Below are 18,234 nucleotides of genomic sequence, written 5' to 3' on the forward strand. Positions count from 1 at the left end.
CCTGGCAACACCTTTGGGTATTTTCACGAGTTGCTGAAACCGTTTCTATACCTAGGTATAGGAGATAGAGAACCAGAGTAGTGACGGAACTAGTGGCGACATCATGTATCGCTTTACGGAACGTTTCACAATCATACTGGAAATAAAATCTTGTTGAGGCTATTTCCACCAAAATTGATTTTTAACTTACTGAATTCAATGAAATTTTAGAGCTGCTGGCATACAAACGAAAATAAATGCTAGTGAAGGCATTTAAGAAAACTGCATACCTTCCAACATGGTTTTCTACCATACATTTAGTTGACATTGTGAGGGAATAGAAAAATATACCACAGTAAACACTTACGCTGTTTTATACTGCCATAAAATAAGACGTTTTAGGTGCAGGCGATCCGCCGACGGGCGAAATTCAAATCCTCAACCTCCATCTTTTCTGGGTCAGTTCAGAGAAGGGTCCTTCTTAAAATTACACAGATCTCTTCTTGCTGGTGAACATGTACCATTACTTTCTGTCATTCACATTTCCTTTTACCATTACATTAACATCCGTGTTTACTAATTAATGAACTGTATATTTGAAGGACCACGCAAGCGTTTGATAGCAAAAGTGATATAATTACCAGAAATGTGGTTAAACATTTACTGAATGCTGCTATCGAGATAGACCACATAGATGGCTAGGCTGGTTGGTTCTTTTGTGTTTGGAATTAAAACGTAGATAAATGGCGGTAGCGTTTCGGCTGTGTGGCAAAAATCATAAAGCCTGATAGTCTTCTCAGGCGTCAATTTATATACTTTTGAACATCATTCCCTCCCACACTTTTAATTCGCGTGTAACATTCATTTCAAAAACGATCACATTAAAACACTTTTGAAATTATGTCACTTTTAGTGATAGCATATTTTGAAATCTCACAATGGAAACTAGTGATATTCAAACGCTCGTGTGGCCCTTTAAAGGAACTATAACCCTAGCAAGGAAGGTCAAGCTTCCAACATTAATCAATCGTGGTGTGACTGTCAAAAATGCAGCAGAAAATTTTAATTGGCCATCCTGCAGCTTGAGATGTATAGAAATATCGTTGGAAAATATACGCTCGATGCGGGAATTTATACTACGTTCTAGACTGTCGCCCAAATTCCGTGACGGAAGCTTGACCTTCTAGCCTAGGATCACACTCTCTTTAAAGCTGGTTTATCATTTGGGCAAAAATGCTGTAAATTTGATCGTCGACGCAAAAAAAATGTATTAAGCCTAACGAACATTTTTGTCGTCGACGCGCGCCATTGCGGCGTTTTTACCGGCCTTTAACTCTCAATTACCTGTATTTAACAAATTTGTTTCGTAGAATATAAAAGTTACACAACCTACAAAATGTACATGGAAGAACTGACTGAGGAGGTTACTCTATTTAAAAATATAACTCACAATAACGTTCATATATATTAACATTAAATGATTATCTACTTTTGAAATGATGATGCACGTTTAAAAACCATACCCATTAAAATTGACGCCATTCTATACAATTAACGATACACCACTTCAGTAATACAGTCGGTGGAAGCCTAGTAAGTGAGAAGAGCGGAACGCTCTCTCCCGTTTCTACAATATTCAAACAGTATTTGCTTTCGAAAAACTGCCGGCGATGTCGTCGCGAGAAATACTGAAGTGGCGTATTCACGGAGTCTTCGGGCGTCATTAACCGTTTCTGAGGAACGTGTCCAAATGGTTCATGGCGATTTTTACCGATTCGCTGTCGTCATTCTCGTAGCCACCATGACGGTACGTCCTGACGTCATCGTCGCTGTCGTCTTCGTCTTCTTCTTCTCCGAACACCGTCTCGTCTTGGACTCCTGTCGTGTCCCACACGCACATTTTACCGTCGTAGCTGGCCGTAAATAGTTTACCTCTGACCACCTGAAACAGTTGTAAGAAAAAGCTTTTTATATTACACAGAGCCACGCAGCGGATGGCGCGAAAAGCTCATAATTTGCTGGATTTCCTTCTGCTAGGCTAGTGATAAATAATAATAATAATCAGTTGGCTAATACCCAAGCCAACAATTCAGGTGGCCGTGTTACAATGCGTAGGAGGGTGGACTGGGTGGTGTCAAGCCCTTCATTCCACGCGAGCCAACAGCTCCCTACACTCACTATTGCCGTTAACCTGTACAAGTTTTTATAAATTACAAAGCGTCTGTTTATATTTATTGTTTCTACTTAGTGATTCTTAATCTCCGGTTAGTAGACGCTTCAATAAATCATCCTCCCAGGAAATCGCCAAGAATTAATATTTCAGAGAGCCAGGATCTGCAAGTCACTGTTTGTATAGTGCTTGTTAAAATAATGGAAATTTTTCACCTTTACGGCAGCAACAAGCGTTCCCTTTTAACCAGGTACATTAGCTTTTTTGACATATATTAAGGCTTGCTAAAAACATGACGTTATGTTTATATGTGAAAAGTTTAAATTATTTCAACAAGCATTATATAAACAATATCTTGCGGAGCCTGGCTCTCGGAAATAATACTTCTTGGTGATTTCCTTGAAGGATGATTTATTTAAGCTCCTATTATTATCTAATAAATAACGACGATCTGTTAAACATGACAACATATTTACTGTCTTAAATACTTGTGTTTAAAATATAAATCGAATAAAATTTTATTTGAAAATAGAAAACTTACACATGGATTACTTTTCAATTTTAAAAACTATTTAATTTGACGTTATTAATATAATAACAGGAGCTTTCGAGTATATAAAGGGCTTCGAGGTCATAAGCTCCTGTGTATATCCATGTGTCATCCGCTTGTGACTCAGCTGTTATATAGTCGCTCAAAATACAAACATATGGAGAGCTCTAGTATTGCCAGCTATGCGTATAGTGGGAAATATGAACGTTATATTGATAGAATCTGCTAAGTAGACGAATATCCAGCAGTTCATGAGCTTCTCGCGTAGGCCGCTACGTGGCTCAATGTAAACTGAACAAGCTAATTTATAGAGAGTATGAAGTGTTCTTAATATGAGGTTAGTAATAGTGAGGACGGTGACTTATTTCAAATCCTCATTCAGCCAAATCTGTACTACTTTATACTATATGATAGTATTTATCTGGTTTAAGCGTTTATTTGTTAAGCAGAATCTTTTTTAAAGGGAATATAATCTCAGATATTTGGCGCCACTGTACAGGGAATTTTGAAAAATTGAAGAGGTCTTCCATAAAGATTGCTTTGCTGATTATATTTCCTTTAAACGAATGAGCTTCCACTGAGTGACTGAGCTAGAAGGAACGCCCTAGGGTGGTGGGGATAGAGACTACCGCAGACTTTTCACCCTAAAAATCGATCAATTTCCCTCCCAGCTGTATACATTCTATAGCGGTATGCAGATTTGACGGAGCGTGAAATGGGCATTTGAAGATAAATTCCTGCCCCACAACGGTCCTTATGTATTAATCTATAGTCTGCGAATTAACTTTTGTATAGCTAATATGGCCAGCGTGAACGATATGAGCTGTGCAATAAAGTATTTGTTAGATATGTGTGCCTATTTTCATAAAAGTTTTTTATTTTAAAAGTCCGCTATTTAGAAAATCTACCAAATAGGAACCTTTTGGGGCTCATATAGAGTAAGCTGGATATATTAGTTAGTTCAGGAATCTTTATTTGTAAACACTAGGAATGTCTAAGCATCCGTGCTGCTAAAGCGGCTCGAGAAATGGCCGGGGCTTAAACTTGAATTTCATTGGCTTGCTGCCGTCGCTAGTAAGAAGACCCGCCGCGCTACAAGAATAAAATGAATAACACTCACTCGGAAAATAGACATACATAAAAATATTTTAAGAAACCTCGATTAGATCTCACGCTGATATCATGTAAAATCTCGAATTAAGATGTTTTAAAAATATCACAAAAGGTAAGTGAACTTCTATTCGAGCCAAGGCTTAATGTCGACTAGGAGCTGAGTTTAGTTTAGCACGTTGCTAGCGAAAATCTAGGAGCAACAAACACAGCACTCCACACAATGAGAACGCAACCCGTCAAAAGTCGTGGATTTTCTTGTGTACAGTTTTCATTGGTTAGACGCTTTAAAGCCTGTGGCCGTCGGAAGGGGAAAATTCTGAAATTGTCTTCCCCTTTTCCGTAAAACGTTCAGCGTAAAGGCTTGTCCAATTAAATTTGTGTTTGTTGCTCCTAGCTTAGACATTCCAAGTTTATATAAGTGTAGTCTGAAATTGGCAGCATAACCAGGGAAAATTCATAATTCCTACACTGTAGTGGTGATCCCCAAAAGGGTGGAACCGGTCTACTTGGTTTTCTGGCAAGCGCCTAGTTCCTCTTTGGAACTTTTGTAAAGGTTAACCTTTAGCGGTTTGGCTTTTGGGCCTTGGAGTACTGGTAGGGTGATTTGGAGTAGATCTATTCGCTTCTAGGTCTTCCTACCTCGATACACGCAACCAAGCTCTCGTGGCCGGCGAAGGTTCGTTTCAGTGTTCCCGATTTGGATTCGAACATTCGTGCTTTTTGGTCACCCGATCCCGTAAACACTGAAAGAAAAAGGACACACTGCGGTTTCATCATGTACTTAAACCTGAAAGATCCGTGTACGTACGCATGCCGTCTAAGTATCTGAGGCAAGTCGTCGTCAGCTTGTGCCCTCTGTAGACTCTGACGCATTGAGCGAACTCCATCACCCAAGCCCGGGCCGTGTGGTCCGAGCTGGCAGAGTACATCATTCGGTTTGGGTACTGCAAGCAGAGAGCACTTCGTAATGGAATTCATGTAAATTGCAAAAATAAGTAGCGCCACTAATAAGGAGACAACCTTCATTTATCTTGAAAATTCAACTAAGGAAAAATTTCCAAGAACTTTGGGTTTTTTACAAAAATATAACTTTTATGAATAAAATTATGAATTATTGATCGAATTCGGGTCAACCGTTGAATTTAGAGACTCGGTTCCGACTAGTAAAATGTGCACCATCAAATTTTGGATCTTAATGGCTTAATGTGAATTGACCAATAAGAAGCCAAGAAAATAAACATCAAAATTTAATAGTATTTCTTAATTTTTTTTAATTTACAGCCTATCCTTACGCAAATGTATTCTCATTGACCCAATTCTATTCGCATTCACCCAAATTTAATTTAATTTCCTTAAATTTCCCTTCATTTAACCAATTTTACCTACATTTACCCAAATTTCAGCTAGGCTAATACCCAAGGCACCACCTTAGGCCTTAGTCATCCAGCTACTTTTAAAACCCTTTAATTCAGGTGGCTGGGTTACAATGCGTATGAGGTGATGGAAAGCCCTTCATGCCACGCTAGCCAACAGCTCCCTATTACCGTTAACCTTATCAAGTTTTTATGGAAGGGGAAACCGAAGAGCTCGGTGGAAAACCTACATTAGCCCAATTTTTGTAATCATATCAAAATTTCCGAATACTTTTTCCCTAACCTTACTTTATTGGCATGTATTTATCGAAATTTTCCTTAATATATTTGTTTTTACAAAATGTTTGTAACATTTACCCAAAATGACAGGAATTTGACCCATAATTCATAATTAATTTGAGTTTTTAGTTGTAAAATCCAAATTTGGAAATCAAAAAATATTTTTACTTCGCGACAAGCTCTCATTAAACATTATACCGTACTGACACACTTTTGGGTCTTATGTCGCTTTTGCTTGAACGCCGAGTTTAAACAAAATCTATGCAAATCACCTCGGGTCGTCTCCACATAATGAGGTGTATTAGGCATATTTACCCGCTTTTATACCCTAACATGTAGACGTAATTTAACGCGTCAAAGTAATTGATAGTAAAAGCGACCAAATAGTGTCCCAGACCGTTAAATTATCGACTGACATGGTGAGAACTTGTCGCGAGGTAAAAAGAGACTGTAGGACAAGGGGTAAAAAATAATCTAGCGCCACCAAGTGTGGCGTTTTAGAACGTATCTCTCAAAGGGAATATAACCTGCAAACCATTCTTAATGGAAGACCCCTTCAATTATTCAAATTTCCCTGTACCGTGGTGCCAAACATTTTTAAATCCAAGGCAAGAGCGGCCAGATCTGCAAACGTTGGGGTTCCACACCAAATACCTGGGGTTATATTCCCTTTAAGAGGCGAGATAAACTCGCGCTAAGGCAAATTCACGATTACAGCGTTACTTATAGCGCCACAGCGGGATTTGCCGAACTGTTGATTGGTAAGATTAGCGGGGAAGAAAACCGTGTGGGGTATTGGGCACAGGCACAGCCAACATCGGACATGCGTTCGAAGTTGGCTGTAGCACAGGGTTGCCTTCCGGATTGCAAAAACAAATCGTACAAAAATAAGGGTCTATCGTGGCATTTTTTCCTGCTGATGCGAGTTTATCCAAGTTATGGGCTGCTCGTATTATAACTCATTTCGGTTTAACTGCTTTGAAGCGCCAGTAATATTCTAAAATTTGTTCAGCTCCCTTCACCGATACTGATTTTAAGCCTTTGCTTCACTCTAAAAAGAAGTTTTTAAAACCTGGAGTCTATCCAACTGTTTTTCAACCACTACTAGATAAAAATGTAGGTTAATTTTATAAAGTATTACGATTATAGTTTTTACCACACAGCAATCTTATTATATGTATTTAACTTTGTTAGTGGCACTGGGTAAAAACTCGTTACAACTCCTTCTGCGTTGAGTTTGCAAGTTCTCTCCTCACTGGTTTAAGGGGTTTTCCCCCGAGCTCTTCGGTTTCCCCTTCCATAAAAACTTGTTGAGGTTAACGGTAATAGTTAGTGTAGGGAGCTGTTGGCTCGATTGTGTGGCATGCAGGGCTTGCCACCACCCTCCTACGCATTGTAACCCGGCCACCTGAATTAAAGGCTTCAAAAGTCGCTTGATGACTCAGGCCTAAGGTGGTGCCTTGGGTATTAGCCTAGCTGATTATTTACATTCTTCGTAGAAGCAAAACAGCTCGCCTGGATAGTATAAGCTTGTAATTTTTCAATATTGTTGGGCAAAGGCTTAGGGTGCATGAACATTTTTTGGACGTATTTTTCTATAAAAAATCTATAACCTTTCGTTTTTTGAGAAAATCCTGGGAATATTAAAAGTGATCTAGTCCAACCATTATTCTTTTGAATTGCCCAGTCGACCTTTTCCCAGTTTTTGGCTTCAAGCGCCATTTTGAAAACCGGATATTTACACCGGAACTTAAACTTTCTCAAGAAAAGTTCATCCCCGTTTACACCCCTTACCAAGTAGCATTTTGGCTTTTCGACCCTAGTACGCGCTTCGAATTCAGGCATGCGCGCTACGGAATACTAAAATGGTGAATTAGCCCATAGACCAAAGATAACACCTACCTAGCCATCTGGTTGGCTTTGTATTGTCGATGGAGAGACTAGCTCTCGGTAAATATTTCAAAAGGCACAAAGGTAAACGGCTGACAATTTTTCACGTAGACGCGCCTAGGGCCTAAAAGGTGGTGGTTCTAAAATAAAAAATTCATAATTTTGTGTTAGGTCTCGAAGGGGTGCAAAATGGGCATCAAATGCACACTGAGCCTAGGGGCCTCAAGTGATATAAACGCGTGTCCCCTCAGAGGGTTGACACGGGGTGGGGGGCAACAAGTCACCCTCTCATCATAAAACTTTTAATTATTCACCTTTTTGAAACGATTAAGTTCATTCTCATCGTTATTTTCATTAATTCCCTTGTATTTAATTTGTGTACAATTTGGTTGTATTATTACTCTTTCGAGCAGACAAGTGTTTAGGGTGTCAAAAATTCGTAACTGAAATTTTAGTTCAGTAAAAGCTACGCCCAAAAGGAAAAACTAATTTTAAAACCGTGAGTGATATTTCGTCACTAACAAGAGTAGTCCATAACCTTTTTTCGACACTGACACTCCCGCACAGCTTCGACTTGGACTTGTACTCGAGCTGAGTAGCGTGTTATCGTCTTTTGGTAGTATTAATTCAATCCAACTAAACCTAGATTGGGCAATAGCTTTGAAAATCAGTTCGTGGATATTTTTTTGTAATTTTTATATTACTTATGGTACCAAACGATTATTGGTCCTTCATGGTTTGGTAAGTATCGTTCATAGGTATAATACCATGAGTTTTACCGGTGACCCCGATCTTAGTGACGCCACCGTCTGAATAGAAACGCGTACTTACCACTCGCAAGTCGAAGATGGGTCCCTTGTGGCCTTTGATATCTCGGAGACAACTTCCCTTTTTAATGTTCCACACTTTAATGAGAGCGTCGGCTGAACCGGTGTAAAGCGTCTCGTTGGTGGCGTCAGTTGCCAAACAATTTACGGGTCCGCCGTGGCCCTTGAATACCTGAAATTGGTCATGAATCTATCTTGTAACATTAAACAGTTTCAGCAATTCATGAAAATACGTCAACGCCCGAAGTTTGGTTCCAAATTTAGTTAAAGATCCACAGAATCGTTTGAAATATTCAATTTCCGATAGCCTCACTCCTGTAATCCCAAGCGTCCGGGAAGCAGAGTTTGTGGATGGCCGTGTGAGGATGACCACCAATCCCCCAACGGGTGGTCGGAATACTTCCGCCACGGGTGTCCCCACCCCTGTCCCCACGTATCCCCCCGTTGGCGTGGCCGTTACACATATCTCGCCCTGATTAATCAGTTATTGTGTGCTGGTGTCTAAGGCCTTGGGTCGACACCGATGTGTGGATGTCAATCCGATAGCCTCTCCCCTTCTGGCACGTGACTCACTCATACCTTCTTGCTTATCAAACGATTTTGTGACTCTTTTTTGGCAAAACCGTTTTCACCTTATGAGGTCTGACGAAGTGAAATACTCCGTCATCTGTGTTTCCAAAATTAGGATACTGATTTAATGTATTTAATTTAACGTTTTTTCTTCATCTTAATTAAAGTTATTTCGCAAACTTTCATTCTGTATCATAAAATAATGAGGAAACCTTTTACTCCGACTATGTTGAAGATGGCGCTACACAACACAAGGGGACTTTAACGCTTCTATATGATAACGGCGCACGACGCACGCTTGGTTGTACGTTTCAAGTAAAAGTGACACCACGAGTGCGTCGCGCACCGTAATTAATTAGAAACTGATAAGCACCCTGTGGGTATCTAGCGCCATCTCGAGTAAAAATCGTCCTTTGTTTGTTGTCTGCTTTTTCTCAACTTCAGAGACATATCGCAAAGGCGTTCGCGTTAACGCATTTTCATGAGTGGATATTTTTCGCTTGTTTTGGGATGTCGGAGTTGGGTAAAAGAGTAACCCTGTGACGTAATTTTCTTCCTATACTATAGTGGCGAATAGCTCGAGCCAAAATGGCTGCCTGGGGTCATTTTACCAGATAATCAGATAAATTCTGGATAAGCAGAGGATTTTATCAGTTTACTCACTTAACACCTAGTTTTCAGAAGAAGTAAAAAGTGTAGCCCCAATACTTGGACGTTGACGAATAGTTGGGGTGGATTTAAATTTATTAAAAATCGCAAGATTATTTGGTGGTGTCTTTGGCATTGAGGGTGGAATGAAAAAGCCAGTATGTTTTTAACTGGTTAAATCCTCGGTTCTAACAGTTAAAACAAGAATGAAACCCTTATTAAAAAACTCTTATATCAGGCCCTAATATGTATTTCTTCTAGTGTTGAGGTTTTTAGTAGACGATTCAAATCAGAAAGTTTTAGTTTCGTACTTTTGTTATTGAATGACACTTGTTATTCATATTTTATTCGAAATAAAAGATTAATTCGCTTGTTTTCACAGCTTTTGAGCTTTAATTAATACTTTAAAAAGAATCGGTGTTAACCATGGATTTTTCTAAGTGGTAAAACCGGTTAAAACCAGGTTTTGAAACCCTGTCTGGCTGGTTCTTGCCAACCCCGTTGGCATTAGTCTATCTGATTATTATTATTATTATTTTAATTATTAATTTAGCGTGCACGCCTTGGTTCCAGAACAAGCGAAAAGTACTGCGTAATACAATGTTTGATTACGTGAATGCATTCTCCGGAGAGTAGGCTCCAGGAACGGGCGGTCCAGTCGGCGGAACCAGTGATGACCACGTCGTCTTCATAAATGGCGTTTCCGTTCAGCGGATTCTCTTCGGAAGGAACGAATATGACGGCAAAAATTGCTCTCGTGTGGCCCTGCAAGGATTCACATTCGAACATTCGTGAGAAGAATTGGTCATGATCGCAATTACTACGCTGGGACTTTAACCTTTGAATAAAAGCTACCATTGTCCAAGGTTTTGAGCCTTCCTTTCCGGGAGAACTATTTCAATTATTATAGAAAAAATAAAACTTATATTTATCAAAATAGGGAGTTTTGATTTGCTTAACCTTGGCTCTCAGGTAGAACAAAGTGGTTAACACTTTCCTCTCCCAGCAAGAGGAGCGTTTAATTTCCAAGTTAACCCCTAGGTTAAAGGGAATTTCCCCTTTCCATAAAAATATGTTAAGATTAACAGCAATAGTGAGTGTTGGGAGCTCTTAGCTAAAGTGGAATGAAGGGCTTTCCACCACCCTCCTACGCATTGTCATCCGGCCGCCTGATTTAAAGGCATTAAAAGTCACTACCTGACTCGGGCTTAATGTGGTGGTTTGGATATTAGAAAATATAATATTTGCTTATTAGAAATTATCTTATGATAAATCAAATAATCAGCTAGGCTAATACCGAAGGAACCACACAGGCCTAACTCAACTAGTGACCTTTAAAGTCCATTACTGTTGGCCGAGTTAAATTGCGTAGCAAGGTGGTGGCCAGCCAAGTGTATAAAGAAAAAATTAGAAGTAAAGATTATGTCCAAAAGAGACACGATTGGATAATCATTATAGTTGGTATGTACTTCCAGATTGACAATGATAGTGGATCAACGAATTTCGCATTCCTAGCATCATGATTAACATAAGATAGCGGTGATTGGCGCTAGGGACGTTAAAAACCAGTCGATACGCGTGTTAGCAAATGTTTTTCTGGTTTAGCTCGTACTGCTTTTAATACTCCCCTCAGTATTAAAGGTGGCGCCATCTACTATTTAGTTTTTGTAAAAACCTGAGAAGGAAAAAACGTTTTAAGCATTTCTGGGCTCTTACAGTAGATGTCGCGTCAGTAGAACGTATTACCAAAGTGATGCATCTTGGAAAATAAAGGAAGGGGAGTAGCAAACGGGTAGAGAATACTGTTTCTTCCGGGGGGCCCGATTGGGATTTAAACGCCCTTGGCTCCATCTTCATGCGATGGTGACCACTATATTGGTATTTTACTTAAGCAGTTCCCAACGCACACTGATAGCGACAAAAAACGCTTAAACTATAGAAAAAATAGAAGAGGAATAGCATTACTTTAGACCTGTTGGCCTCCAGTAATGTTATAACTTAGGGATGCAACGGATAACCGGAACCAAGAAGAAGTGAGTAAATTCTAGGAACCGGAACCGAAACCGGAACCGGTAATAAAAAAATTTGATAACCGTATCCGGAACCAGAACCGCTATTTGTAAAAAAAAATATAACCGAAACCGGAACCGGAACCGAGTTTTTCATTGTTTTAAACGGTTTTTAAACGGTTCTATAACTTAATTTAGCACATGTTGAAATTTAGTAATTAAACTTCCTAATTTACTATTAGTTTTTCATATAAGATAATCTTTATCCTATCTCAGATAACTCTATGTGGGTTTATACGTAACTGTCAACTGAAAATGGGCTCGTCCTCCAAATGTTTGCTTTAAAAACTGGCATAATCCGGAAATCCGCGATAGTTTTAGTTTTATTTTCTTCAGTCGGAAAACTCGACACAATTTCTCAAATGTAGCAAAGGCCACCAAAAATATTTGTCGTCTACTGCTACTAGTGTGCCTTCCGAGCAATTATTTAGTGAGGCAATGGGCAAGCATAATTTTTGATCCCCTTCGCAACCGACTTAGAGGAGAAAAGAAAGTGGCGTAAATAACGCCCCGGCAGACTCCGCAATGTGGGGGCCCGGGGGTGGGGGTGGGCTTCCATCGAGGGGCCCCAAATTGCCTATGGGACTGTGTACAGTCCAACCGCGCGAGGCCTCGTCTAGTTTTTTCTCTTGTCAGCTCAAGTTAATGCTTTACTTGCTTCAAATATTTATTTATGTTTCAACAGGCGCGCCCAAAACTTTATAAATACAACCACAATAACCATCGCATAAATATCCATACAACGTACATAATGAAAGTAACATACTGAAGTTTGAAAAGTATCGAGACACATGTTTTAAAGCAGATCGTTAAACCTTGTAAATTAATAACTAAGTTGTGTTTCTGAATTTAAAGTTTTTAAGGAATAAAAACGCGAACAAGTAAAGAGACCAATAATTAGGGGAGAAAACTAAGCTTTAATGGGGAAAAATATGCGGTACTTCGGCCGATAGGCCTTCAAGGCGAAAAACTTTAATACGACTAACCGACAATTTGAAAATGTTTAAAAATATTAATATTAAGATTTTTAAACATTTTCAAATTGTCGGTTAGTCGTATTAAAGTTTTTCGCCTTGAAGGCCTATCGGCCGAAGTACCGCATATTTTTCCCCATTAAAGCTTAGTTTTCTCTCCTACTTATTGGTCTCTTTACTTGTTCGCGTTTTTACTCCTCACTCTCTAGACCATTGGTGGTTCTCGTGTTTTTGTTCTTAAAGTTTTTAAGGTAAAGCTAAGTCGTTTGCATAATATAATCGCTGGCCTGGGTAGTTTTTGTCTAGAAAATCTAAAATTTCAACTTTTGCATTTGCTTACATTTCACAAATGACAATGCTTATTGAACAAAATAATATGGACTCCATTTAGAACGATATACTCAAACGAAATCAAAACGAGTCATAGAAATCCCGTCTTTATATATTTCAATGAAATGAGGCAGGGGCGTAGGAACCAGGGGGGAAATGCACCTCCCTAGAATTTTGCTGGGAGGGGCAATTAATGTTATTGCCCCTTCAACGTTTTGGTCAGTTGAAATCTTCAAAAGCTCAAATTCTCAATTTAAAAGCATATAAAGCTTATAGAAGCTCAACTGTGTCTTTTCCCGCCAATTTACATCGTAGTCAAACAGTAACACACACAATCGGTGTAGCTACACTTCTTAAAAAATTCCAAACCATTCTCATTTTATTATTGTGGATTTGTGTATCGACTCTAAAGACTAAAATACACTTCGTATGATAACTGTTGTTACTGTTAATGCCTTAATGACATTCGCGACCGATTACTCACTCTACAAGGGGGGCTAGGCTCCTAGAGACCCGTTTCATTTCTCTTTGCCCCCTCCAACTTCTAAAACGTTCCTACGCCCCTGAAATGAGGAGCGGAAGGGAAGGCAATGTCTCCCCAAAACTTGATAGTACATCACCCCCCCCCCCCCTCCATCTTGAAACGATGAAACCGTGGGAATTTTCAAACAGAAGATTTCATTTATACCCTACTTTATTGAATAAACAAATAACGCGCTTACACGAGTTCCCTACGAGAGAATAGTACCAATATTTTTTTAATTATTTTACATTAAGCCATCTAGATCGTGATTCTGGTCGGACTTGGGAGTCTGAACTCCAGACTTGCAAGTTCTACCAGAACCTTTGTTTTTAATGCTCCAGACGCTGATTGCCGTGATTTATCTTAATCGTTTCACTTAGGGCTTAAAGCCATTTTTAAGCGTTTTATATATTTAACATGCAAGTACGTGTTAAATCTAATTGTAGAAGGCGATACATGTTAGCCCTTACTCTAGATGGCGATAATCGCGACTCGGCCTTAATGATTATAAGGGACCACAAAAACAGTTTCGCGGGAGGACCCCGAACCCATAGCTACGTCACTGAGAAAGATACTATTTTTAAAATATAATTCATCAAAAACAAATTTTATATTCTAAACAAATAAATGTGTTTTTTTTATTTCTCTTTGAATTGCTTGTGTATTTAACTTTAATTAATACTAAAAACACTGGAACCGTATAGGAACCGTTTAGGAACCGGAACTGATCGGTTCTAAATTTTGAGAACCGGAACCGAAACCGGAACCGATAAATTAAAATTTTAAGAACCGGAACCTTAACCGGAACCGATAAAGCAAAAATTTAAGAACCGGAACCGGAACCGGATCCGGAACCGAGATAGTCCAAAAAAGTGGAACCATTGCATCCCTATAACTTAGGCCTCATTACTCGAAATATATATATATATATATCGGAAGTAACCCGCCGAAACAAATTCATTGCTAAAGAGGTGTATTTGTCAACGAAGCCGAAGTTTGTAAATTTTCTTGGGGCGCTAAAATTATTCAATGGATCACCTCGAAGACGCGTATGCAGCCTCGCAGCGAGTTTCCGCTATCCACTTCCGGTTCTTCGTCTTCTTCGTCGTTGTCGTGCATGGAGGCGTCCAGGAACCAGGCTCGGACCGTCCGGTCGTAAGCGGTGGAGAAGATGAACCCGCACGTCGCCAAAACGCGACTGATCCTGGACTCGTGTCCCGTGTACACGAACAAGCAGAAGCCTGTCCCGATGGACCATTTGCGAATGGTCAGGTCGGCAGAACCGGTCACCACGAATTGTTTGAAGACTGAACAGCACGTTATTGAAGCGTAGTGCCCTGAAAGACAGAAAGACGACGGATTCACCCAAATGAGTGTCAGCCTTTTTCGGATATATCGATCCAAACCTTCATAATTGGGATCTGAACCTTTAAAATAAACCGGTTAAGCCCTAGCTGAAAAACGTGTAAGGTGAAGATTTAGGATAAACAGTCTGTTAAATGCATTAGTGCAAACTAATATAAGCTTCCAATACAACTTGGCGTGAAGTAAATTCACTATTACTGAAAGGGGAAAAAACATTATTTGAACCTTTTTTTGCTAAGGCCAGGCGTTTTGAAAAGTTACCGAACAAAAGAAATACTTATAATATAGACGTGAATATCAACGCTTCACCGGTTTCGCTTTTGTTTAGGCTTATCAGTATGGTGCAGAAGTTCTGGCATACAACGGATTGTTGCAGTAGATACTATTAAAACATAACTTGTCCTATATGAGTTCTACAGTTTTGGGTGAGCTGCACCACTACTGCAAAATAGTCATCTCTAAAATATACATATTAAATGTAAAGCTGACCACAAATATGCTACACTATACAGGGTGTTAAAATGTGTTTTATTAAAGTGCCAGTAAAATCTATTGCCCCTATGAACTACTTGTCATTTTTCATGACGTCATAACAAAAATCGTTTTTTTTTCCAAACTAACTGACTTTGTTTGAACGTTTTCAAGTGTACTCTACAACTTCCTCGTTGAAAGTTTTCGTCTATCACCTACCATGAAATACTTTAAAAAAAATTGAAATTTTGAATTTAGAAGGTTTCTTACTTCCTAAAAACTACCAAACTCCACCTATTATAGTTTTTAAGAAAAATTACCTGTCAAAGCCAATTACAACACCCTGTATAGAGGCTAATTCAATCAATTAAATGTGGAACTCTATAAATATTTAGTAACGCTTTCTACCAACAGATAGGGTAAGCATCTAATTAATTATAATTAATTAATGTTTCCTAAAGAACTTAAAACATTTGGTAAAATAAAATAATTTAGCTGAAGTTTAATCGGTTATTAAAACAAATAATTTATTCAACGTTCTATGTATCCGGAAACATAGATAAAGTCTGAATTAACGATGGTAAAGGTTTGAAGTCACAGTACCTGGGAAATCTTTTAAACCTAGAAAAGTCAGGGAATTCGGAAAAAGATCTAAAAATCACTGAAAAAGTCATGGAATTTTAATAACTAGTAAGAATATCAAGAAAATGTTTTGTTATCTTTCGGTTTTTCTCTATTTGGTATTAAAATTTCCATTATTTATATTTTATCGGTGTTTGGTAAACCGTTTTATGGGTAAACTGGTATCCTAAAGGGCTATTCTGTAAAAATCAAAATTGACAAAAAAAAGTCGCGATCCGTCAAAAATGGCAATGCGCATGTGGAGAAGGGGAGGATATCGAAATATCAAACTATCGATTGTGTAAGTTCAATTGTAAGTAGTGGCAGTATGTTATGATAAATAATGCTATATATGTAATTTTAGTCAAATCATAAACTAAATGCTTAAGCGGATGACAAATATCTGCTTATTTTTGGTGCCGAAGACTTAAATTGGCACCATCGACCGACCGCCGCAATTTTGAATTTGACCGATAGTTTGATACTTCGATAGTAGCCTCTTCTGCACACGCGCATTGTCATTTTTGACCGATCGTGATTTTTACGGAATAGCCACCCTGGCAGTAAATTGGTCAGGAAAAATTATTTTGTAAAGTTTTTAGCGCTTAATTTAAAATTGAAAAAGTCGCTTTATTTGTTTGAAATCAGGTTTGTATTATTTTTTTTAATTTTATTAACTTTTTAACGATTAATGGTAATTGATAAATAATTGGAGTGCAGTGGTAATGTAATTAATTAATTAAATTCAATTACTAATTAAAAACTAATATTAATTTAATTCAGTTGCTCTGAATTGAAATTGCTAAAGAACCTACTGTTGTCCATTTTCACAAATACATCAAAGTATATTAGGTGATTTTAATCAATAATTTAAGTCAGACAAAGCTGTTTAAAATAAATGAATTTACACTATCAATATCTGTGCATTTGTGTTAAGAATATTGTATGTACCTCGTAGAACGCCCAAGCATTCGATCGGCATAGATTCTGTGCTCCACATCCGGGCCGTCGTGTCGTCGCTTCCGGTGACCAGCAGAGAGCCATCGTCACTCAAGGCCATGCAGTTGATTCCGAGCTTGTGGTCTGTGATGGTCTGGAGCAGGTAGTTCTGGGATGTCTTTCCTCCAGACACTACGCAACCCATTAACGAACCCGGCTCTCCTGGATCTCAATCTAGATATATAAGAAATCCAATGCTTAGAAATTTGATTTTTGAAAAGTGATCAAATAAATTTACTAATCTCAGAGCAATTTTCGCATAATCTCAGGGCACTCTCCATTTAATATCAGCGTAATTCCAGAGCATTCGAGTAATCTCAGTGCTCACTTCGCGTAATCTCAGCGCACACTCCGCGTAATATCAGCGCCCTCTTCGCATAATCTCAGCGTAATCTTCAAGTAATCTCTGAGCACTCTTCCCGTAATCTCTGAGCACTCTTCGCGTAATCTCAGTGCACTCTTCGCTTAATATCAGCGTACTTTGCAAGATCTGCCTCCGAAATAAATGAACAGGCTTGAAACAATTTTCAATATGGCAATGTTTATGAATGGAATTTTCGATTTTGGATAATTTAGTTCGCCTTTTTAGTTTAAATAGAGCTCCAAAAGAGACCAATCTTCGAAGTTTATAATCCGCTATATTTATCATGTGCCTAGCAAACTCAAAGAAATCGAAAGTCTCAAGGGCTTTCCAAGGCCCACTTAGTAAAGCAAAATTTCCCCCAACTGCCAACGTGGGCAGTCCGCCGCTGCATACCTTTACGTGACTTGCATCTAAAATAGCGATTGTAGAACACGCAACCCTGCGAGGCACGTGGGTAATGATAAAACGACCCAGAATGGGAAATGTGACCCTGCTCTGTTTAAATGAGGAAGTAGCGAAAATTTAGACAAAAATAGTGCTGGAAACCTAGCCCTGGAATTTGGGCAAGGCATTTCCTTTACGTCATAGGAAATTCCCTTCAAGTCCCTTCTCACCGTAAAAAATAAATGTGTCTTTAAAAGGATTTTCTTCATAAATTAAACATTTTATAAGAGTGGCCATTTTAAACGTAGTAGACATTAAACTATCTTAATAATATTAGAAATATACAAAAATAACATAATTGGTTCATTTTATGTGATATCAGGAATTTATTCATATTCAACTGTGAATATAGAACAGAGGTTATATACTTTCTGCCGATTTACAACGACTATTTAAACGAGCCAATCGGAGGTGAAATGATATGACGCGAAAAATCCCGCTTGCGCTCTGAAGTTACAATGAGTCAATTTTGCGTTTTGCGTTTCGTTTTTAGATTCCCTAAGTTTTACTTCAATTATGGTTTAAAAAGTGCTTTTAAAATGTCCGTTTCTACCAATATGACTAGTTCAAAAGTGAATCTTATGAAAGCCATTCTTTCCACCTCTTGTGATAATTTTAAGAATCTATCATTAGTTTATTTACGTAATTTATCGGACCTAGGCTTAGCATCATTTG

General features: G+C 38.6%; 1 protein-coding gene across 1 annotated transcript; it reads right to left on the reverse strand.

Moving 5' to 3' along the window:
• Positions 1–1,243: 1,243 nt before the first annotated feature.
• On the reverse strand, positions 1,244–16,896 carry LOC149957569 (uncharacterized). The gene is made up of 7 exons (XM_090167099.1): positions 16,704–16,896; positions 14,334–14,632; positions 10,012–10,164; positions 8,186–8,353; positions 4,621–4,756; positions 4,452–4,555; positions 1,244–1,921 (listed from the first exon to the last, which is right to left on the reverse strand). The coding sequence occupies exons 1-7, from the start codon at positions 16,894–16,896 to the stop codon at positions 1,703–1,705; spliced, it is 1,272 nt and encodes a 423-aa protein (XP_090023225.1). The 3' UTR covers positions 1,244–1,702.
• Between the last annotated feature and the right edge of the window lie 1,338 nt (positions 16,897–18,234).

This window comes from Leiobunum rupestre, chromosome 2, assembly GCF_980474605.1.
Source record: "Leiobunum rupestre chromosome 2, qqLeiRupe1.1.hap1, whole genome shotgun sequence".
Lineage (NCBI taxonomy): Eukaryota > Metazoa > Arthropoda > Arachnida > Opiliones > Sclerosomatidae > Leiobunum > Leiobunum rupestre.

Bases quoted from the DNA above. Each gene is read 5' to 3' on its own strand.
- LOC149957569 (XM_090167099.1), bottom strand. From the start codon at position 16,896: ATGGGTTGCGTAGTGTCTGGAGGAAAGACATCCCAGAACTACCTGCTC. The intron at 10,165-14,333 runs GTGATCCATTGA...GAATCCTTGCAG, and splicing joins GCTGCATACGCGTCTTCGAG to GGCCACACGAGAGCAATTTT. The intron at 1,922-4,451 runs GTAGGAAGACCT...CAACTGTTTCAG, and splicing joins GCTTGGTTGCGTGTATCGAG to GTGGTCAGAGGTAAACTATT.